General features: G+C 42.6%; 1 protein-coding gene across 1 annotated transcript in view; it reads right to left on the bottom strand.

Annotated features, from left to right (window-relative positions):
* Positions 1-365: 365 nt before the first annotated feature.
* Positions 366-23947, bottom strand: part of FBXW8 (F-box and WD repeat domain containing 8) — a 51708-nt gene continuing 28126 nt past the window's right edge. The window contains exons 6-12 of the mRNA XM_080559598.1: positions 20486-20682; positions 18993-19202; positions 8924-9051; positions 4881-5054; positions 2856-2972; positions 1983-2127; positions 366-1769 (exon numbers count right to left, since the gene is read on the bottom strand). Of these exons, the coding sequence (XP_080415724.1) occupies positions 1983-2127; positions 2856-2972; positions 4881-5054; positions 8924-9051; positions 18993-19202; positions 20486-20682 (971 nt within the window). The 3' untranslated portion in view covers positions 366-1769. The remainder of the gene's footprint in view (positions 1770-1982; positions 2128-2855; positions 2973-4880; positions 5055-8923; positions 9052-18992; positions 19203-20485; positions 20683-23947) is intronic.

Here is a 23947-nt window from a genome sequence, read left to right as displayed (position 1 = left end):
TGCTGTGTGCAGCAGAGAGATGAAGAAAGAACAAAGTTGCCCCGAGATAACAAGGCCAGATAAGACGACTCAGCGGCTTAACTAGCCGAGGATGTATTAAAGTGAGACGGGGCACGGGGTCACAGCACTGTGGCAAGGAGAACAATAAAGGCGGAAACTTTCTGTGTTCAGCCACATCAAAAGACACAAGGCTTGAGCAACCCCAGAACTTACTTGTGCTACAGGAACTGTTATTTATTTGACAGGTTTCAACTACGCTCTTGCCCCAGCTACGCATTCGTGACACTTCTGGCTGTTCCAGGAATGAAGGGGGGGAGCTGGCTTCCCAGAATGGCAGAGGAAAGAAAAAAAAAGAGACCAAAGGCTTCTTGAAAAGATAAAAATTTATTCGTCAGACAGAGTGACCGGAACGACTCCCCCCCTTGCACTTCTTACATCAGTCCATCACCACGAACAAACTAACTGTTAAAGCACAAACACACATGTGAAGGTCGGCCTAGGAGTCACGGAGAACCACCCCAAGCCAAACCCAATAAAGAGCTGCGAAATACTTCTTCCAGGCAGGAGGAGGGCAGAACAAAGCTCTCCAGGGGCTGCCTCAGTGACCAGAGGAAGCACTGAAGCAACTTCTGCTTGACAGTGCAGCCAGCCCCTCTCTCGCGAGCTCAGGCACCGATTTCCTTGCGCTGATTTAACAGACTGTACTTACAAACTGATTCCATTAAGCCAGCAAAAAGTTGTTGAAACTTAACTCAATTTAAACTTGGTTTACTTTGCCTTGGCTTGCACCAGTACATTCACAATGGCAGAGGACAAACAAAAAATAATTTTACAACAGTAAAACGTATCCATACAGGACTTGAGCTCTCGGTCAGCCTAACTGGCTCTACCTATTTCTGTGCAGCCTGTGATTAAGGTAAATCCTTACTCCTCGTTTCACCTGAGGTATCGCATCTTAGCCCTCAGCCTTGGTGTTTCTCTGTAACATTAGTGCAAATTAACAATGCAGGGGGACTCTGGGCAGTTCATCCCCTCTGCTTATTAAACTGACATGATCAATTGCCAGCTCAGCAGTGAGGATGGTCACCAGGCCAAGCCAAAGCCTTCAGGTGCCACGAAAGGCATAAGCCAACATATAAAGTACCTTAGGACTAACCTGAGACGCGATGGCCTTGTGTTTCAGTACACAGGGGTTATTCCACCCTAACAGACCTAAGAACAAAAATTCAAACACACATGTACATATATACAATCAGAAAACATTTGATCTAGGATTTTAGAGACTTTAAGAAAAATTACGTATTTTAAAATAATTTTGATACGTGTGGCCTGCTGAGTTTCTAGGCACCCAGTCTGGACGAGGCCAACCTTCACGTCCCTCTCTCCATCAGCCTCTGCTTACCCAAACACCGCAACCCTCTGGGCATGTTCCTGTTTCTAGACACATTCTGATTCACTCCAAGGAAAAGAAGAATGAGCAGCTCATTATAAGGAAAGAAACTTCAATCACGTAGGGCTCAGCAAGATGCCGGTCCTTTCCCCTCAGGACGGGCAGGCATCTGCAGGCTATGAATTCCTCGATGCGCTCCCAGCCTCCCACCATCTCAGCAGTTTGCCACTCCAGGTTCGTGCTTCCTGACCAGCCCGCGTCCCCTGCCAAGCTGGGATCAGCGGCATTTTTCCCACAAGCAGTGGGAATGAACGTCTGTTTGCACTGAAGCGTGCTGCTCCCCTCCTTCCTTCGTCGGTCTCTGTTCCACCAAGCAGAGCTTTGAACAGCACAGCAACGTGTTTTAGTGATATGCTCGAGGGCAGTCATACTCCGCTCTGGTTCACAACCCCAGGTTTTTGGGTAAAACTCAGCCCTTTTGATGCGCCTGCAGCCCGTGAAATCTTTTTGGCACTTGTCCCTCGTGAACCTTTTTGCCTACAGCCACGGACTTGGCAGAGGGCTGGACCACTGAAGCCAGGTGAAGAGTTACCTAAATGTTATCGTAGGGAACTGCGAGGCCGATGTTGTAGTTGTAGCCAGTCACTTCATCGTAGGAGGAGCGGCAAATAGGAAGGACGCTTTCTGCAGCCAGCTGGTCCACTGAGAACTCGTAGGCATAGATGATTCCTCGATGCCTGTGCAAAACACAACCAGGACACCACAGCGTGCTAGCTTAATCATATATTTTAGCAGGGCAAATTAGATTAGAGTTAGAAATTGCCAGAAAAGACCAAAATTCAGCGCTTCGGAAGATGGAATATAAAAACCCATCCCTTCTGCGCTGGGGCTATCTGTGCAGATTCGACATGAGAAAACTCCCTCCTGCCTCCTTCCAGGGACCCCACCAAGCCCTGGCAACAAACACTGAACGCTGAATTTAGCGACGCAGAGACATAACTGTCATCTGCTGACACATTTCTCATCTATTCAGGAAGGGGGAAGGAAGTACATTGTAGTTTGATAGTTCAATTAGACATGCTAACATCCATCTGAGATGCAAATATCAAAACCTGGAGTTTAAATACCAGCAGCTTTCCTTCAGGAGGAGACATCATTGCTAATATTGGTCAAGCAAGGGAAGGGCTGTATTCCCTGTCTGGCTTCAGTGGCCTTTATATTCACCTGCTGAAATATGAAATGCATTTTTTTGTGTGTGTTCAGAAGTAAACAACCAATTCATCAGCTGTTTTGAAAGTCTTCTCTCTCTCTCTCTTTCTCTCTTTTTTTTTTTTAAGCATGCCATGCCTCTCTGTTACTGCTCTGGATGATGAGTCAGGTGCTTATTGTGCCATTTTTAAACATCTAATAAAGCTGATCTTTTCGCAGTGCCAAAACTCCTACCCTTCAGAGCTGCCTTACTCACTTGCGGTGTGCAGTAAGGTCATCATCCGTGATGCTGGCGCCTCGGGGAGTCTTCTCATCAGGGATGTTTGCAGTGATGAGGCTATGGGAATTAAACCATATATAGCGGACTGGATGTCTGAAAAATAAACCACAGCACTGAGCGAGATGCCACTTGCATTAGACTCTTAAAATCCAAGCGCAGTAAAGGATTTGCTCTGCATTAAACAAGAATTCATCTCAGTCAGTGCCCCCTCTATGGCCAGAAGCTGGGAAGCTGCACCTTTGGCTCCTCTCCTGTCTGAAGCAGATAAACACAGCTTTTATCACCATCTAGTGGACTATTACCAGAATACAGGCCAGAAAATATTTCAGATGCTTGGCAGCACGCAGGCCGTGCCGGATCCGGGCTGCCTGCTTGCCTCGCTGCTTTAAGGACCCCAGAGACGAGCAGGATGCTTCCCAAAGCGAGCTGCTCAGCCAGGACCTCGCAGCCCCCTCCCAAGCACTCAGCAAGGGCTGAGTGCTACGAGAGCTGGTCTTGCCTTTCCCCCTCACTGGTGAATAAACCAACCCTGAACCAGCGTTTGCTGTTCAAGGAGGGGTAACTCATCAGGTTAAGAGGGCTCATCTCCACGGCCCTTTCTCCTGTCCTCTCCCCTGCTTCTGCCCTCGCTTTCCATTCACGACACTGGCTCTTGGCAGGGATAACAACTCGCACACCTCTTTGGTCTGTGAAGGCCTTTTTGATTGAAGTGCTCCTTTCCGAGTCCTATATAGATTAAACAGTATTTTAAACGTTTAACCTAATGGTTTCACTTTGAGTACATTTTCCCCTCCACACCAAAGCTCAGCAGATCTGCCCTGCTTGCCCTCCTTCTTGGCATGCTCATTAGTGCTGCTCCAGGAGATAATCAATGCAATATCGTCCTTAATGCATCGGCTGCATCACATCGGGCTTTGTAATTCACGGGGTCAGAAGAGAAGGAGATACCTGCTATTAATCAATGACAACTCCAACTTGAACTTCTCTGACTGTAAATACCTCATCTACCTCCTCTGTGGGGAAGAGGCACTAAAAGAAAAAAAATCAGGATGTATCTGTTCATTTTATTAAGAACAGCGTATCACTCAGTGGCTAAATCCTTGAGGTCTTCATTCAGACAAAGCAAACTCGCTGGGAATTTTACCGTGATCAGAAAATTGTGATTTGCAGCAACTAACAGTCTTCTGTCAATTCCAGGGTACTGATCTCAGCTTGTACTTTCAGCACTGAACATTTTGTGCTTTCAGTACAAACTGTTACACTCTTATCAGCGTCCCCGAGTTTAAATCCCAATCTGGCTTCGCTCGTTACTGCTAAGGGAATGCATGAAGGAGGTGAACAGAAGCTCAGGTACTGTACCAGGGTGCAGAGAACAGAGACAGCCAGAACCACTTACAACAGCCAGAAGTCCAGCATTTTAAATCCAAGTATAAAGTAAATACTGGTTGACAGATGGGGCAGAGAGAAGAAGCTGAGGTCTAAAGGTTCTTGGGGGGGGGGGGGGTTGGGGCTGTCAGAGGTCAGAGAAGGAGCAGGGGAAAAGCAGCAGCAGAAAGTCCTTGGAAATAACACAGAAAAGGCAGGTGAGAATTTGGGGGGGAAATCAGTCCTCCATGGAACTTTTTTTTTGGGGGGTTGGAATTAGATGATCTTTCAGGTCCCTTCCAGCCCAAGCCATTCTACAATTCTATGAAGATGCCAACTGAGCTCTATGGAAAATCCAGGGGAGAAAGAATTTTCATTCTTCCTTCCTTGGCTGAAGCACTCTTTTTAACTAAGAAGTAAAAAGCCTCTGAAAGCTCATGGTGCACAGAAACACGCACATGAATCCAAGCAGGGAGGCAACTGGTTCCCAATTCACATGAAAACAAACAGAACTCTCAGAAGCTTTACACATGGGCATGTTGTTATTTTGGTCCTGGATCATCTCATTCCCGCATTCCTCCTGTCTGCCAGATCTGACAAAAGCCCTTGCATAAGACCCCACGTAGACAAAGTTACCTGGCATGCGTTTCCCAAAGCTTGGTGCCCATCCGCTGATCCCACACACAGACCATGCCCTCTTCTCCTCCGCTGACAATCTTCCAGTCATCCATCTGTACCGCAGACACCCCTAACCGGTGGGCGTAGAAGGAGCACAACGATTCACTTTTGCGGAGGTCGTACACCCTGACCCTAAATGAAAGCAGATTAAGGACAGAAATTAATCCACAGCGGCTGTGGATCTGCAGCCTGCAGGTTCTGAGATGATACACGTTTTAGGTTGTGAAAGTAAGACCAGGACAGCCACCCTGCTTTCACAGCAGTGCAGTCCCACCTTCACTGCAGGGCCAGAATCCCAACAGTCAGCTGCTGCTTAATCCAACGGCTTTACCTGCCAAACGCAGCTTTTACTGCATCTCTGTTCCAAGTGGACTTGAGATATTAAGTGTATTTTCAACCAAACTGAACGACCAGCAATTCACCCAGTCTTTTGCAGAGAAAAGGAATACTATTACAGGAATCACTTAAAATATTGTGTAGGAGATGAGGTCCTGGCTGAGGTCCTCCCAGTGCACCAGCTCACTCAGTAGTGGCTTGACACTTTTTCATACCACTGCATTTTCACTCGGACAGCTATTATCAAAAATGTTTTTAAATGCAAACTTCTCCCAACGTTCAGGCTCTTGTTGTCTCTTTGCAAGTCATAAGCGATAGAAACTGGAAGTGAAATTTGGAGAAAGCTCCCCTAAACCTGCTCCCCCTCAAACCGTTAGCAATGCTGTGAGGCATAAAGGATCATGTGTTTGGCATAGCGCTAACATACCCGACCCCTCAGTACCCAACCCACGTCCACTAAGGCCTATTACAAATAGCAAGGAAAGGACAAACTATTATTATGAAGATTGAGGAAGTGATTAAGTGTGCAGCAAACCAAGAGACAAATCAAGGTTTCTACAGGTTTCTACACTTGAGTTAATCACCAATACTGAAACAGAGCTATCCACAAGTACCCAGCAGCCAGTATCTCTTTTGGAAAAGGTTTCAAAAACACTCCTAGTGACTTTGGGCACCTTTTACATACATCTGAGTTTCAAAAATTATTGAATGAAGAGTTTGAAGAGAGACTTATTGAACATAAGACTATGTTTAATGAAGCAAAACTTTAGAAAAAGAGCTTAAGATTTCAACGAGTGCAACAAGTCCACGAGAATAAAGCCAATGGTGTTAAGTTTTAAATCCAGTACATATCACAAAGAGTATGTTTTCTGATACTTATGTATCAAGACTAAGAGATAAAGCAAAGTGCATGAGAGAATAAAAAAATGCAGCGAGTGAAAACAAAAGTAAAGGGGAAAGGGGAAATACTGATCTCAGCTGAAAAGAAGCCAAAGAAAGTTCCTCCCATCTGAGGGCTATCAAGAATGAAACCATCAGGTACACATTAATTTAAAAAAAGGCCAAAACACACTTGTTCCAATACATTAACTATATTTTCTTCAATACCCCCGCTATGATCCTAATGGTGTTGCAAGTCTTTCCTTTTCCTTTCTCAAACGGAGATTGCATCATATGATTTTACAAATAACACATTTCGGCAACTGAAATAAAAGGCCGTGGAACAGTCCAAAACTCCAACAGAGCAACATCCATCTGACACGCAGAAAAACATGCTGGAACAGAGCGAGGAGCACGCTTTGTGTGGCTCTGCGCTCACCCTTAGGAAAACCCCCTCACAACAGTTGCTGATGGCGAAAAGGACTTCTTGCTTTCTCCAAATCCAGCAGAGAAAGGCTTTGGCTACACATTAGAGCTGTGCTTTGGGTAAGGACAGAGCGTTTTGGAAGCGTTCACACTCAGCGCTCTCCCTGTCTTGCTGCATGTGTTCTGTGTGACAATCAAAGCTTCTTCTGTTTGGTAAGCACAGTTGGAAACAAAGATCTGATTGCGTCCTGGTTATTTCATTAGCAAGGACCCAGGTTTCAGGCAGGTGTCCATTCTGGCACACCCCTGGAAGAATTACAGGCACACTTGAGTTGCTCAGATTTTTTTTTTGTTTTGTTTAAAAAAAAAAAAGGGAAAGCATTTTGCAAATCTAATGTGATGCTCTGATGCAGACCTGGCATGGCCCTCCATCTCCTGCCTCAGCAGCTGGGCTCAGTGGGAGCACATCAGATGCATCCTAGTTCAAGGGAGCTTTAAGGAAAGCCTTCTTGTGCCCAGGCTTTGACTCTCCTGTTTGAGTACTTGTGCAGTAAGCTCACTTGCCTTTAGGAGATGTTTTGATCCACACTTTTCAGCAATGGTGTAACACCGGGTTTGCCATGCTTGCTCTCCCAATGCTACTACTTACTGTCTTGGGTCCCACCAAGAAAAAGGCTGCTGTCGTGCAGTGCATCAGCACACACTCCCTATTATCAGATCTTGTACCAGCATGAAGCACAGTTAAGTAATCAAATAAATCGCCAATGCTTCAGGAGTATTTTTTGAGTTTCATAGGCCCTACCAAAAACATGTTACTTCAGTGGGATCATCCATCATACTTTTCAAAATCATAGCTTTGACTAACAGAACAGCATATGCCAGCAATATTTTGGAAGTGCTATGTTTATTTCCAGCAAGACATCTTCCCAGTGGCCACGTGGCAAGGTCCCTATTTAGTAGACTTGCTACATAACAGGGCTATAGAGGTTCCAGTCACATCCCACCTGTAGGTAGATTATCCCACATATTAATACCTTTCATGCAACACCGCACGAGAAACTGACCTTTGACATACACATGGTCCTGTCTCCTGGATGCCAAACTTATTTGCTGAACTATTGATTCCTAACCTCTTGTTATTTTAGTGATGGCCAGCCCCTGAACTCAGTCCATGCTCGAGATGAACAACAGAAAAGCTTTCTGGAGGGGAAAGGGCAAGACGTTTACTCTGAAATAAAGGGAGTAAATTTTAAGTCTCTCTTAAAGGATATTAACTTTATCTACTCTCTCATCATTGTGGGAAAGATTAAAATTGCAGGTAGTTTTACAGGGGTGCTTTGAAAAATCAATTATCTGCTTTCAGAGGGGGGAAAAAAAACTCTCAAGCATTCAATTACACCCATCAAACTTCAGATATTTCCTTTATCCTCTTTGCTGGGAAGTGTGAGGTTTGATTCCACTGCCTATTCACCGAGAAGGAAAAAAGCTGTTTGACAAAATAATCATTTTTGCAAGCTGCTGCACTGGCGGGACAGAGGTCTGGGATTTGGCAAAGGGAAGTATCCGCCTTACAATCTGATACCCACCGCCACACCAGACCACCACCTGCAGCCTGATGCCCAGTGCAGAAAGGAGGAGGGAAGGAACAGGGAGCCATTAGAGACTGGCTCCTCGCCATCCCACATCTCCTTTGGTGCACTGGATCAGACCCCACAAATAACTAGCCAAAAAAGAAAACCTAAAAATTGGACTCAAAGGGTCTTTTTAAGCACTTTAATCCTTTCGCACTGACTGTTCCCAGCGCGTCCATTCCTGGCACCAGATATTGTGCAGGGAAAATCCTACTCCCCAAGCCAAGGAGTTAAAGAGAAAGCTGCTAATCAGCTAAATAGAAGCTGGAATCTGTTCATATGAAAGTCTCTTTTTTTTTTTTGTCACCTGAGGGACATCACAGTGTTCCGAAATACACTCTTGACATCATTTGGCAGACGGACCCATCTCATCCTACATGATTCATCCCTTAGATTATTTTTTTAATATCAGAAAGTGAGCTTTTAAATGCCAAACTAATTTTGCGGGTGGTGGTGGGGAAGTGGAAGATATTCCAAGTGGTCTCGCTGGGCTGTACACCAACTGCGTCCACCAAATGGCTTAAAAAGAAAAGTCTTCCCATGGAGCTTTCTAAAACAAAGCAAACTGGCAGCCACATCCAACTATTACCTAATATTTTGTTCCTGAAGTTCACGCAGGCTGCATTTGAAACATTAGAGGAGAAACAAATTCTAGCAGGTCCAGATGTAGGACAGCAGGACAGGAAGTAAGCTAATTTGAGAAGGGTTACAGCTCTTGGTAGTACCTACCTTCTGTCTTTATTGCCTGTAACGAGCATGTTTGGAGGACTGTCCTGGAGGTTGACGCACGTGAAGTCACCCATCGAGTTGCCTAGCTTCTTTAGACACTGACTTGTTTCCAGGTTGTACAGAAGAACCTGGCAGAAAGGGAACAAACACCGGCTAAATGTAGCATGAGCCCAACCACATATTGCTGCAGTGGGAAGGAGAGCGGAGTTAGCACTGTCTCAATGCTCTAACAAGTAGCCAACACACACATCTATCCCTATCGAGATAGGCAACAACATACGTTAAAAAAAAAGGAAAGTTTCACAGTGGAAACCACTGCAAAGCAGGGATTCAGGGCTCGTGGCAACCAGCATCAGATAGGTTTAGGTCTCAGGCAGAGAAAGCCATACAGATTTTCTCTTTTTTTTTTTTTTAAGGTTTACATGGAAAAGCAAATCATTTCTTTACCAACTTGAATATTGGAAAGAATAGCAAAAGTAAACAGCATCAACATTTGGTAAGTTTAGACAGATGGACTGTTCAAGAAAGACTCAATCAACTAGAGCGAAAATTACAGAGCAGAACCGAGCACTGACTCAGCGCTGACAGGCCCTGCGATAGGCTTTCTGCAGAGCACTCAACAAGCAGATTCAGAGACATATAACATCTGAAATGGCAGATCAGATGGGAAAGGAATAAAAACATCTCGGATTTTAAGCAATATCCAAGATGATGCCGCCAAAGACTGGAAGAGAGGTATGCTTTGTTTCCCTTCTGTTCACCCTCCTCTCCGTCGGTTTAATCGCATTCACCGTCTTTCCTGAGGGGCCAGATGAGATTTATCTATTTGGGCCTTTCAGCAAGAGGGAAGAAGTATTTTTAGAAACAGGAAAACATACTGGGCAAATCCCAGTGAAGCTCAGCACAGTTCCTGGTTTTACATGAACTTGGAAAAATTATTAGATTTCATGGTGATGCTCCTTTAATTAAAAACCAAAGGAATAAAAAAAAAAAACCCAAACCCTATGACCATGAGAAGAGTAACAGTATTTAAAACAACAGAAAAAATCCCTGTGGTTTCCATGGCAATATCAGCATGGCTATGTCAATGTCACTTGAATATTCTTAACTTCTACTTTTCCGTAGAAAAAGCACGCAGCTTAATAAATATTACACTGTCTGTGCACATTATTTCAACATTTGCCAGAACAGCGATTGTGATGCTGTCTGGCCTTTTACTTCCTAGCTGTGCAATTTTAACATGCATCTGAAAGGTTGAATTAAGAGAGCAGGAGATCATTTTGTGATGGATGCCTCCAGGCTACAAAAACAAACCTTTATAAATCTCTAGGAATAACGCAAAGATGGGCAGAGACTTTGCAGGTTTTCTCCTCCTGCCCCCACTTCTCCAAGCTAAAAGGAAGGCTTCGTTTTATACATATATATTATCAGCTTCCTACTAGAATCAGCACATTCATATCCAATTTGCTCAGTTGCTTACATTTATTATCTCCTAACCAGTTCCAATTCCCAGCCTTGTCTTCATTAAGTTATCTGCTGTTATACTGCTGTTCAAATTACTTGCCTTGAATAGGGGTTTTCAGTATGTTTTTTCATCCCTAAGACCCCCCCCCCAAAAAAGCAACTGTAGCCAAGCTCTGTAAAGCAAGAGACACTCTACTTTTGCACGGAGACTTGGGACGTAAAAGTTGCTAAAAGTTAATTTGAACTTCCATACCTATGAAGAAGGTGGCTACAAATTGATTGAAAATGTTAGTCATTAAGGTGCAGAGCAACACGCAGCCTTTTCTCACCTGCAGAGCAGTTTCCAACAGCTCACTAACCAAAACCAGGGAGAATGACATTCTGGGAAAGACGCTTTGCAGAGTTTCCAGTGCAAAGGAAATTAATATCTCTGCCTGGCAACCAAATTTCTCCTTGGAAAGTTTTGAACAAAAGACAAAGTCAATAAACTGCTGAATTCAACTTACAAACAATAAAGGATGGGGTCAACAGCAGTATATTCCAGCTCCCAATTTGTGACTCTGAACCAGCCCTTCCCAGCTGTATACTACAACTCTGGAGAAGAGAGGGCCAACTGCTTCTTTCTCCAAAGTCCCCTGGGGCTAATACTTAAAGTGAGCATCCATAAACTATTAATTTCTCTGAATGACCAGAGCTCCCATCTACCCCATAAACATACAATACATACTTGAACATGCAGTTATGACCATGAAAGACTATAATGAAAAATTGCTTCCACACAGCATTTAAAGTTTCCACTGTTTTCAGTCTGAGCAGATGTCCCATACTCTCCTCTTGCAGTCTCAATTTTAGACAATTTTACCCTTACATGTAGGCAGCAGCAGCTGAAAAATGATTTCTGTTCACCTCACTCGCAGATGCCCATCACTTTAAAAATGTTTGCATCTGTAAGAAAGAGAATCTATAAAAGTAACGGTTCAGACCCATGAAATGGGGAGAAAAGCTTTTGTCTTCATCACCTTCTTCTACCCCTTCCAATCCCTTCTCTTCTCGTGTCAGCCTTCATTCTTTGGAAGATTGCTTTTAAAAAAATTTTATAACGCACCTGTGTATTTCTAGCCAATTAGCCCTATCATTTGGAAAGAAGGTGCTCTTTGTGGTTTTCAGCATTCAAGCTTCACCCGTCTTTAAATTGAACTTCTGTCTTGAACAATTTTATGGTCTGTAAATGAATTTCAAAACCTTATGCTGACAACCTGATAGGTAAAGAAACAAAAGGAACTCAGAATGCATTTTAAGGTCTGAATAACAATTTCTTGAAGACAGGGGTTTTAAAAGCATACTGATGACAATTTTGAAGTTGCTAGAATACTTCTGATGAGCTCTTCTCTAATATCCCAAGGCAACAAGGATTTTCTTTACAAAGGCCAAGGAAAAAGAATGAAAATACCTGGTCAATAGGGACTTGAAATAAGGGCCTGTATGTTAAAGGGCAGATAAAGCATAAGATCTTTAGGAGGTTTATAATCCTATAATGCACACTGCAAGGGGATTACCCTTTTAAAGACATTTATAATCCTATAATGGACACCCAAGACCAGTGACCTAATAGGTACAGAACCGAAGGTAAGCGAACCAAGAGCACTTGGGTGTGAAATGAAGTACCCTGGGATAACACACTAACGAGCATCCCTGCCCCCCCCGGGACTTCTGGGACACAGGGGATGAAAAGCATTAAATACTCCGTGCAGATGTATCAGGATCTAACACACAAAATAAAAAGCGTTACCTATTAACATTGCTCAAATGAAAAAGTCTAAGTTATTGGATGAGAGCCAGGCAATCTCCCAGAATGCTTAATAATTCAACAAGCCAGAAATAGCTAGAGTACCTTTACCATTATGTTTAGTTAAAGACCACAGAGATTAGAAAACACATTATCCATCTCAGAGGCGATTCTTTCCATGTTACAAGTCCCTTAACGACCTTTACCATCTCTCCCCCCCTCTCTCTCTCTTTTAATAAGGCTGAGCAAATGGGACTTCATTTTATCCGATTGCCACAGACTGGTGGTATTAATTATTCATGCTCATACTCTCTTTTGTTAAGGCAGTGCATTAGACTAATTTCCCTCTTTACTGCCTGCGTTGGGCAAGTCTCAACCCGTGGTCACCGTTCTGATAGACACGCTGAGAAACTGGCAAGTTCCTTAGAAGAGGCAGAGGAAGAAAGGAAAACTCACTGTACTCCAGGAAACTGCAGATCGATGGGTACGGGGAACTCTCTTTAAATGCCGTCCAAGAACTCGAGAAAGAAGACTAAATTAATTCACAAAGAATTAAATCTCCGTAGCCAGAAGAGCTAAGCTGTGAGCTTTGTTACATCTCGCAGCTAAGTGAGGTCAAGCATGGTCTATGTACTCTGGTTGAGATACTTCCAAGAAAAACCAAGGAACTGAAGGAAATGCTGTTGATGGAACTCTTCCATGCATGTCCAATACCCCAGCAGGTGTTTCGGGATCCTGCGTCGTTGGAGATGTCTTTTTTGGACGGAACATTAAAACAACAAATCCCCAAGCACTTGTTATCAAAGAGCCTGTGGTACTTTCAACAAGAGCAGGGGTGTTCAACCCACCGTCCTGGCTGACAGCCAGCAGACAACTGCTTTGTGAAATCACTAGCTTCCCTCGCAATCACGCTTCTGCTTCTTGTCCTGACTTACCGCATCTCAGGGCTAGTAAAACGCTGTCTCACAACTGGGTGAAGCACTTTTTATATATATATATACATATATATATCATATACATAATTCTTCTTCAGATGAAGTATTAAACAGAATATCACACGCTTTGGCAAAATATATGCCAGAAAACCATGCTCACAAAGCCTACGTCCCTTTCTTTATTGAATAACCCACGATACCTTCGAGAACTACTTTCTCAGAAAGAGCTGTCTAGGACAGAGGTTTCTAACTGTGACTACAGAGAGCAGTAAGCAGCAGATCAAAACAACATCAAAATCTTCAAAATCTAAGATCCCCAAAGATGCAGAGGAACAAGCAGCAAGACTGGGAACAAAATCTGCATTTATTTTCAGATTATCTTTCTCCTCCTTTCCTTCTGTCCATCCCTCTGCCAACCAGAGAAAACACTGCCTGAGTACACACTAATACTGCCAACAAAAGAAGGGGGTCATGAAATTTCAAGTCCACTGTCAATAAAAAGGGAACTGGTTTTTGCTCAGGTTAATACCATTCAATCCAGAGAATATCTACAAAAGTGATAGGGCTACTTCATATGCATTTGCAGGAGAAGTCATCAAATTAAGTACAACATATGGCACACACCACTGCAAGTATGAATTTTATTTCTAAAGGGATGTGGAAAAAAATGTTTTCAAAGTTTACAAGCCTCGGGGGCACAGTTTCCCACTGCAACTGTATTGAATTGCCTACTGTAAATAAGGCACATAACACTGCAACAACAACAAAAAAATTTGACTATTAACAAATGCAAGGTCAGCATATTGATACTTGTATACAGAGATAAGTGTTCTGGCTCCATAAATTTAAAGATGAGCTAAGATTTAAAAGGAGCAGATGAGGGAGACAGACAGACAATCAGAGAGAAAGAAAAAGAGTAAATCATACACAAAACAGCCACTAAAAAAAAATAAAAAAAGCAGTTAATATACATGAATAATGGATGTTTGATTTAAAAGCAGTTTACTCCAATATGATGTAATTTTTGACAATCAGCCAGAGAGACTATTTTGCAAGTTCTTGCCAGATATAAGTCATTGTGTAAAGCTGGTAACACAACCATTTCTCCGAGCATGTGGAAAATTGACTTTCATGCCATCCTAAAGGTGACTTTATGCTGGCAAACAAGCACTCTTATTTCACGTGAGCTTAGCTGCAGCAAGCAGCCTTAAGCAATACTTAAAAACCCGCACAGAGAATTGCAAAAATAACAGTCTGAGCAGTTTGCAGCAAATCCAGCAGCTCAGATGCCAGCTACCTGTTCCTCCAAATGCCCACACCTGCCAGAAAGTCACGTATAAAGCTAAAAACAAGCAGAACACAGTTTTTCCTTTTAAGTCTTCCTTTGACTGGAGCCGAAAGTAAGACTCCACGCTGGTGGCAAGCAGCAGAGCCAAGCACCGTGCAGGCAAGCACTGCACAAGCTTCGGCAGTGCAATTCTGCCAACGCACCTGCAACCCCTGCTGTTCCAGCACTGGACACTTCGTGGGCACGAGCTGCCAGCCCCCAGCACTGTGCCAAACCTGATGGGTTTGTGATGTGGACAGATGTCTGCTAGGACCTGGAATGAGGGCACCAGACTCATTTAACTTGTGGCTGAAGACTGATGTAAGAGTCAGGTACCCTGAGATGAATGGGTATTATGTTTACACACCAAACCACCCACCCACAAAGATGCAAGCCTTAGCCCAGAAACGCTCTTTCCCTAACCTAAGAATAGGGTAGGTGAAAGGAAGGCAAAGTAGTCCTTAAAAACTAATGAATCCTCTTGGTTTCATAGATTAGTACCCTGAATATACACAGCACATCCTAGCAGCTACGTTTTCAAAACCTGAGATACTTGCCACCTAGGAAGCTGTGCCAATTTTGAGGTATTCACATTAATGTACAAATAATGAAAAAGAAAGCAGAATGTCATTAACAGTAGTCAGTAGAAAAGGGCTTTTTTTTTTTTTTTTAAACTTGCAAAATTATTTTTGGTCATTTACAAGCATAGAAAAATCAAAATGGATTATTGATACTTTTCAGCCAGGCAGAGGTTAATCAATGCATCCTGTAAAAGTTATGCAAGGAAAACTTCTGGTCTCTCTGCTGGACTGTACTCCTTGCAGTGACTTCCAGGCAAATCCCACATGTTCAAATTGAGTCACCAGCAAGACCTGCCCTGCTATGGGTATGAAAGCAAGAGTTCATAGAGATCAATTTAGTGAAAAAGAGACTATTTACAAGGTTCACAGTGGTTAAGAAAACTGAAAAGCACTTACAGAAAATTGAAATCTTTGGAACATGAGACATGACACCAAAAGAGACCATGCAAGCTTACCAGTACACAAAGAAGAGGAATTCAGTTAAAATTAGGTACAAGACGTAATGGTTTATGTAAAACAGCTGTGACCTAAAAATATCATCTAGGAGAAACTGTAAAGAATGAGATTCAATTTAAAGGATTATTTTAAAACTGTGATTTCATTTTTTTCAGTTAATATCAGTTAACATATCCAACATGAGATAACAGATGTTAGCAGGCAACTGAAGAACTCTGGAAACGTTAAATAGAGGTACAGAGAAGCAGTATTTCCAACACTGATGAGAAGAGACAGGTGATATTGAACGGTATTCATCAAGTAGAAGCTAATCATGAGCTCAAAAAAGAAAAAGTGACAGCATAACAAACAAACAATTCCCTGAGATCAGGCATCTGATCTCAACATATCTTGTCTTTTGTTTTTAAGATGGAAGATCTAAACTAATTACTGTCCTCCTTTCACCCCCATCTACCTGTTCTGAAATATTGGTTACGTCTGTGCAAAAAAAACAAAAACAAAATATTGACACCCTCTGAACTGCCTTATGCATGCAACACAAGAAGTTCAAAGTTATGAGTTTAAAATAAAATTCCCTTGCGTATCATTTCTTTGCTGCAAAAAGAAAACAAAACCCACCACCTCCCATGACAATAGGAGGTAATCACCAATAACTGTTGAAAACATTAGATGGTTTCAGCTAAATTTTAAATAAAGTATTTTTGCCCCCTCAAGAGAATGAATCACCTATAAGTTTCACAGAAATAACCCACATCAGGAGAGAGCTCACATGAGGTTACAGTAGGAGCCCAGACTTACTTGACAGCAGAAGGTCCGTTCAGGGATGCTTATAAACGTACCAACTAGGAGGAAAGCTTCAGTCCGATCCCCCCATCAGTGAGACAAATGCATCAGCAATCAGACGATGTTAATCCTGACAGCCACAGCACTACCTTCTTCGGAGATTTATATCCTGACATGAAGGGGACCAAAGCCAGCTCTAGTTTAAAACCGCGGATGCCTGTGGAGTTTGAAACTGGTTTTGCATACAATATTCGAAAACCAGAATTGAAACACGTGAACACCACTCTTGGTTATGCTGCTGCAGCATTGGGATCACGGGTCTCCCAGCTGCATGACTCAGGGGAACGTGCAACTTCTGGACACCATCCCTCAAGGCACGTCTGTTGGATGTCATGAGCACCGCTCAAGGTTGAAAGGGAAACGTTAGGATTTAGTACCTTACCTTATCTTGTGGTATCTTACCTGCTCTATATTGTTACCCATTTATGAGCCAGGATGGGAACAGAGATCTCAGTATTTGAATTTGGTATTTAAGGAAAATAATACGTTGTATGTTCAGTTAATACAGCTGAAACAACCCCTACTAAAGAATTATTTATTTATTTTTATGTTAAGCTAACAGAAAAGAGTTGGAGAAGCACTCAGCAGACTAACTTTCAAGACACTGCAGCATCCTTGGGTTTTCAGATGCTTACCAAGGTGGAAATTGAACTTTTCCTCATAGATGAAGCATTTATATTCCCCCTCTCTCCTGCATGGATGCCTGTCATCTAGTAAGAGGCAAGTCTATGTCACAGATTTGATGTTTTTCTCTTCTCCAACATAAAAGTGCCTACCAAATTTATGCCTCAGATCTCTACTCTGCTGTCAAATTTGGTTAAAATTAGACAAAGATTAAAAAAAGGCGGACAAAGACGGCTTTCCTAACTATCTTCAGAAAGCAGGTTACCAGTCAGTAACTGTACAATTGCGTGCCTACACTCAAAAAGAAAAATAAAATCCCTTCGGGAAAATAAAGAGAACCCCAAACAGAAGAACCCCGGCTTTTCCATCACAGCAACGTCGCCAGAACCAAACGGGGTTGGAATTCTTCATGAATAGGTTTCTGAGATCAACTGCTCTCCCAAAGACAGATTGTCAACCTGTGACCAGCGTAATCAACCAAGGTGAAGTCCCTTCACATCTGTGCGAGGTGAGTAATTATCATAATAGACATTAGTAATTAATTTCCGACGTGATGTCAGCTGGTGCGGCAATGCCAAGCAAGCGTCCTTGTCCAACACAGCTCAGCCGTCCGCACGGCTTCAGCCTCATCTCCCTGATTAGGATGCGTGCTGATGTGCTGCTTAATGCAACCTGCCATCAAACGGCAAATACTTCCGAACTAAATGAGGAAATATGTCCGGCTTTACAGAGCGGCGCTCCGGGGCCTAAGTAGGTTTCTCTCTTCCTTTACGAGGCACAAAAGCGATCACCGATGTAATGCTCCTGAATGAGGCAATTTTACCTCCTAACCTTCCACCTCTGGGGGGAAAAGAATTGGATTAGGACAGCAAAGGAATTAATAAAGACAGCGTGGCCTCGCAGCATCTCTCAACCCTAGAGGTATTTATGGTGGCCTCTGCATTTCCCTGGTGAACATGAATTTCGAGGGTAAATTAGATGCAGCTGGACAGATTTATTCATAACACAGAGGTAGTCCTAAATAAAGCATTCCTGGTCTAGTTGCTTGCCAGAGAAAACACTGCATTTTTACACCACAGACCACAGCTCCTTTCATCTGGTTGCTCACCTCCTGCTTCCTACTCCAGTGGCCTGAAGCACTCTCCTTCCCAATTAGTTATTAGCTTATCACATGCCTGAAGTATAACCACAAACAGAGGGAAATTAGGGAACGGGCAAATTAGGAAAGATGCAGAAAAGGGATAGATACTTTTCTCGAGGTGCCTGGAAACAGGTCTGTCTGCAGCCTGGTCCCTGCCCTGGAGTAGGGCACCATGGTGGGGTTGCTGCATCCAGGAGGAGGCTGCTGCCAACTGTGATCTCCGGTGGGATTCCCCACATAAACAGTTATTTCTGTTACCTGTTTGAGTCTGAAACACCCCCCCCAGAAAGCCCTTACTGCAAGCAAATAAGTTTGAGACCAGCTGCATTAGAAGCCATCAGTTTTCAGCAGGGTTACCAGAACGGTGTGGTTTTGACCTTCCTTGCCACTGCTACGATGTGCTGATGAAAGAAGCCACCTGTGTCACAGCAGTTTCAAACCTATGATTATTATTTAGCTACCTCTAATACAAGAGTCACACCACTCTCACCAGTAAGTAGCTTAGTTCAAACACCTAAGTGCACACACTGAAAAAGCATCCTCCTAGGACTGCACACGGACATGTGCAAGGCTCGACACGCGGCTCAGGATGTCCTCATCAGAGAGGTTCAGGGGTGTATTGTTCTGTTGGGTTTTGTTGTTTTGGTTGTTGTTTGCTTGTTTTTTTTTTTTGGGGGGGGGGGGGGGGGGGGGGGGGCGTGATTGGTTTGTTTTTGGTTGTTTGGTGGTTTTTTTTTTTGAGACTAGTTCCCCCTAGAGGATCACTGGTGCAGCACAGAGCTGAGACTCAGGAGCAGCGAACGCAAAATATTTACAGTGAAAAAAGCTGAAGAGCATGAAAGAAACGGTCATTAGCATGAAAGGTTCTTTCGTTAATTATGAAGGTGTAACATTCCTATAAAAAATAAATACCTGATTGGGCTCATTCAATAACCAGCCAAAGCCTTTGACCCCAAAGGCTGCTTCATGAGCAGACACATCGAGACACGTGACAGGCTGACCATAGACAGAATGGAGAATTTTGCCAGGATCTTCTCCTTTCAGGACATAGACGATGTCTTCTGCAGCTGCCACTGCCACCGGACTCCCCAGAACATCTGGAACCAGATTAAGGAAGTTGACCTAAAAAGAGCAGACTTTTTATTCTTATTTCAGGCTAAAATTCTTTTACATCTCTACTGCCATACGCGGAACTAACAAAGCTATTGATAACTATTGGTCATCAGCAACCCTGAGTCATCCCAAATTCATTTCAGACCAAGTCTGAGTATTGATTTTGTTTCAGAATATGTGCAAGATTAGCTCCCATGAAATCATGTATTTATGTCCTAAACCAAGAGAGAAGTCGGGACTTGACTACAAGACAACCCAAATTTCAAACCCCCTATCTTCTCTTAGACCTCCAGTGTGACATTGGCCAGATTTATGTGGCCCTTCTCGTTTCAGTAAATGGTTAAGACACTGCAGAGAACTCTTACCATGGGAAGGGCTGAAACTCCATTAGAGCACAGCTGATTTCTAATCCAGCCTTAGAGGAGTGGTATCTTGAGTGTTTCTTTTGTGTGTTGCAAACTGACATCTCACAGTCAGCAAGATGCAGGCATACAATGGATCCAACTATGATGGAGCATGGTGTTGTTTTAACATTTTTACTGGGATACTTCTTAAAACGTTTGGGGATTTTGTTTAAGTACCATAAGACTGACTTAGCTTTGAAAGAGGGGATAAAATCAGAAATGGCTTAGATCCCAACTTCATATCCATTAGCTATGCAGTCTTTTTTTTTTTTTTTTTGCAATAGGAGAGAAGTTGCAAGACTCAATTTATTCTTACCACACTTCCTTCCCCTTTCCAGAAAATGTTGATACTCTGAGCCACAGTAAAACTTCAGAGAATGGGATAGCTTTTGATTTTTAATTAAAATAGTCTCAAAACTTCAGTGACAGAAGGTGCAACCTAAAGAAGCTGCACAACTAGTTACAGCTTCACAAGTGATACTATTAGCTCATCTGCAGTATCCTGCCTCAGAATTAATCAGATAGCGTTGATCTGGAATGAGACCTTGAGTTTTAGCTCCAATTCTATGCGAGAAAACTGATTTACAAGATGAGCCAACTTAGTTTAATGTTGACAAAAAAAAATAATTAAAAACAGCCAACCTCCTGCACCATATGGACTTCTATTCATTTTCACTTGTAGCTTAAGCCAGCATTTCACCCTTGCTCTTCAGTAATGAAAGGTTCATCCATTAACCTGCTACAAAATCGTAGCTTCTAACTGATAATGCTGTTATCTATTTCATGCAACACCCTTATAAGATTTTTATAAGATCCCCCTTAACTGTATCAAAAATAATTAGCAGATCAGGAGCTCCTGGAACGAAGCTGAGTAGCCTGGAGACTCACCAATTTCTGGATTTCAAACGTTCCTGTCGTTTGCCAGAATCCCTTGTCATCAGGGCTTTCCACTTTGACCTCGAAGCCAGATGCTGTTGCTACCGTTGCACCCTCTGAACCAAGAGCTAAGGCTTGTATCCTCTGATTGTGCTGGTAACGGTGGATTGGCTCTCGCCCTATCATCAGGCTCCAAACACTAACAGTTCCTGTAGAAAAAAAAAAAAGTAAACACCTATAAGTTATCTTAGAATTTAAGAAAACCTTGAAAGATCATTTGATGATGTAAGCTTATAAACATTTTAATTAAAAAGCATATATACAGAAAAGAGACTCCAGAGCAGGAAAACAGAATTTTAGGATGCTGCATAACAGCACGTAACAGGTTCAGAGAAAACTTTCCAAAGTTAGGGGTGCAGGCATTATGGGTTGTGCTGCTCTCCTACAACACTGACTTTCAGATAACATTGGTACCTACCTTGAGGAAATCTGCTCGACTTCTCTCCCTTTTCCACATTTGGAGAAGATCAGACTTAAAGAGGGACCTAAATTCTTATTCTACTACATACATACTTGATTTCGAGTACCACAGAAATAGCGAGGAAGAACCCACATCCAAATTTAAGTCCTTCTGCTGCATACATAAAAAGTTTTAGAGTGAAAGACCTGAAGCTCTACACACACAGCAGTCAGACCAGCGACGTTAATACCATTCTTTACAGTTAGTTTGCAACCAGCAGCAAAGCTCCCAATCCTGATGCTCTGGAAAATTGAAAATGCAAAAGAGTTCAATGCTCTCAGAAAGCTAAAAAGCACAAACCTCGAGGAATACAGAAATGCAAGTCGAGAGACAATGCGTTTGCGGTTGCACATTTTCCCTGCATAGATCACCGATACTCTATTTAAAAGCATGCTACATTAAAGCAATAACTTGAATAAGAGCAACCTGAAGCAATTAGGAGCGTATTACAGAACAGAAGGGCCAGACAGAATTGGAGACTCCTGGGCCACCTTTGCACTGAATTAACTGAGAAGCAATCTTCAGACATGATAGACCGGACTGGAGCTGGAGGAGCCTTCCTTCTACTCAAGTACGGCCATTAATGATGAAATGATTAATGATAGCCATTCCTTCAAAAGGAGACATAAAAGCTCTGACAGGCAGCTGTGGACGGGCACCAATGCCAGTTTGCAAACACTCCTCCCGCGTCCCAAAGGAGGTGAAGCAAGAGTGTGGTAATGAAACTGCACATAGTGAAATGGTATCTAAATGAGTTTAAATTGATTTATGTTTGCTTTTGTAAAGATTATTTGGTATCTGGAAAGTGCTACCAATGTGAAATAATGCAGATAATCCTTAAGATCCCTGTCTAATGGCACTCCCACTGAATATTTATATTCCTCGCCATGGGAATGAGTACCATAATGGGGACCATTTTTGTTTTATTAGGGATGCATATTTAAATTAATCTGCTATTTGCCTAAACAATTAGCTGCCTCTGTTTGTTTACACAAAGCCAAAACTGCAATTAGGCTTCCATCAAAAAGATAAGTCCCGACTAAAACTGTCCCAATGGAGTCATAAGGGCTCAGAGCAGAACTTCCCAAAATTACTTCTTAGCATAATGGTAATTATGTTAATTGCTTGAAAGGTAAATAACTGTTGAACTGGTTTTGAAAAACAGAACGCTAGCCTGCATCACGCAGACTTACACTTAAAACAAGTTAACAAACACAAACGGATGGCACGGGCTGCGGTCTCCTCTGCCCGACGCGCAGGCTTCGCAGCGCACCTCGGTCCCTACGCTGCCAGTCCTCAGCTCCTCGCCACGGCAGAGGGAACGGGTCAAGCCTGAGCTCAGAACAGCCGTTTTAAACAAGCAAACAAAGGATGATCCAAAATTTTGGTGCTGTCATGTCACGGATGCTAGACACGGACCTTTTCCTCGGACAGGGAATGTCACTGCTAAGCTCCTCCAGGCAGGGTACCTTCAACTTTGTTTGGGATAAACCTTCTGCAAAAACAAAGATCACTTTTGTGGAGGGAAAGAGGAAGCTGCTTTGCTTTCAGGGTGGTCTTTTGTTTACACACCTCTGTGATGAGTATTTTAATGGTTTGCTTTCTTGCTTGTTTGTTTTTTACATACAAAGTTCTGCAAAATACCAAAAAACGTTCAAGTTACACAACCCTCTTCTGACCACATAAGCAAACTGGGAAACCTGGAATTTAGAGTTCTGCTCTCCAGAACCAGGCGGCAAAGCCATTGTTATTGCATCTCAAACATCACAAAGAGAAGACAGTGAAAATGGAGCATGCAATAATACAATCTGTTCAAGACAGGTACGTGGCTTCCTACCAAATGTTCAATAGCAAAATCTGTCCAGGACACCTAAACATTTTATCAGGCAAATACAGCGTGTGCAACACCTGATGCACAATATGGTGTGAAAATATCCCTAGTACGACCAACAAAACTAATTACTTGTAAGGTCACAAGTTAACATCTGTTTAATGAGGCAGCACAACATAAGGAGTAAAAGGAAGAACTCCGAAGTGTTATTTCTCTTTGCGTTCCTTTTATTAGGATGAACAACTATTTTCTCACAAAAGGATTACTTCTCCCCCTTTCTTCTCCCCTCCTCCAAAATAGTGTTCTGTTCTGTATGTACTTCCTCCATCCTCACTTCCAGTCAAAACAAGTTTATTCATTTGCATAAGACAACAGGAAAAATTTATTTATGTATATTTTTACGCAGAAAAAGCAAACACTCCACTGTATTTATCAATAGGTAAAGCTATTACTAGTTCTAAAAGCGCTACCTCCAATATTCTTTCTTCCCTATTTCATTGCAGAAACAGCAAAATATATTTATTGGTGTGTAAGCCTTTGTAACAGTTAATCTTGTTTGTGTAATAGCACTAAAATGTCACCTTTATAGTTAAAGATATTGGTGTGGCAACATAAAAAAAATTAGGCATAAGATTTACCAGTGCAGATGAGATCACTGCTTTACATAGTCTATCTTCCTGCCTCCAGCAGTGACCAGTTCATTTCCAAAGCAAAAATCTTTGCTAAGGTTAAGTTAAGGTTGCAAGCATACGGTGTCTTTTTCCGTGTGAATGCCGTAATCTTAAACATGTTAGAAAGTAATTCAATCAAAGTTACAGGTAACGCTTTCACAGCATGCTAAAATCTGCGCCGCAATTGTGATTATTCGGATTGAACTCTAACAGTAACTCCTGAAACTGGTTTGGAAATTACAGCTTAAAGGTTGCCGGTTCAAGGAAACAAGTTAAGGGCAAGAGGCTGATGAAGGTGGTGTAACTGCCGATGCCTGGCATTACAATTGCTGTACCGGCCTCCTGGACTGTCACTTCAGCCCAGGTTGCACAAAGAATCGAGGCCTTTAACTTCTAACCCAATACGTTGATGAAATGTGGTCTGATGAAAGGTCCAGTTATTGCAATTCACT

This window comes from Anser brachyrhynchus (genome assembly GCF_964034855.1).
Source record: "Anser brachyrhynchus genome assembly, chromosome: 17".
Classification (NCBI taxonomy): Eukaryota; Metazoa; Chordata; class Aves; order Anseriformes; family Anatidae; genus Anser; species Anser brachyrhynchus.
This window is presented reverse-complemented; position numbering and strand designations above follow the sequence as displayed.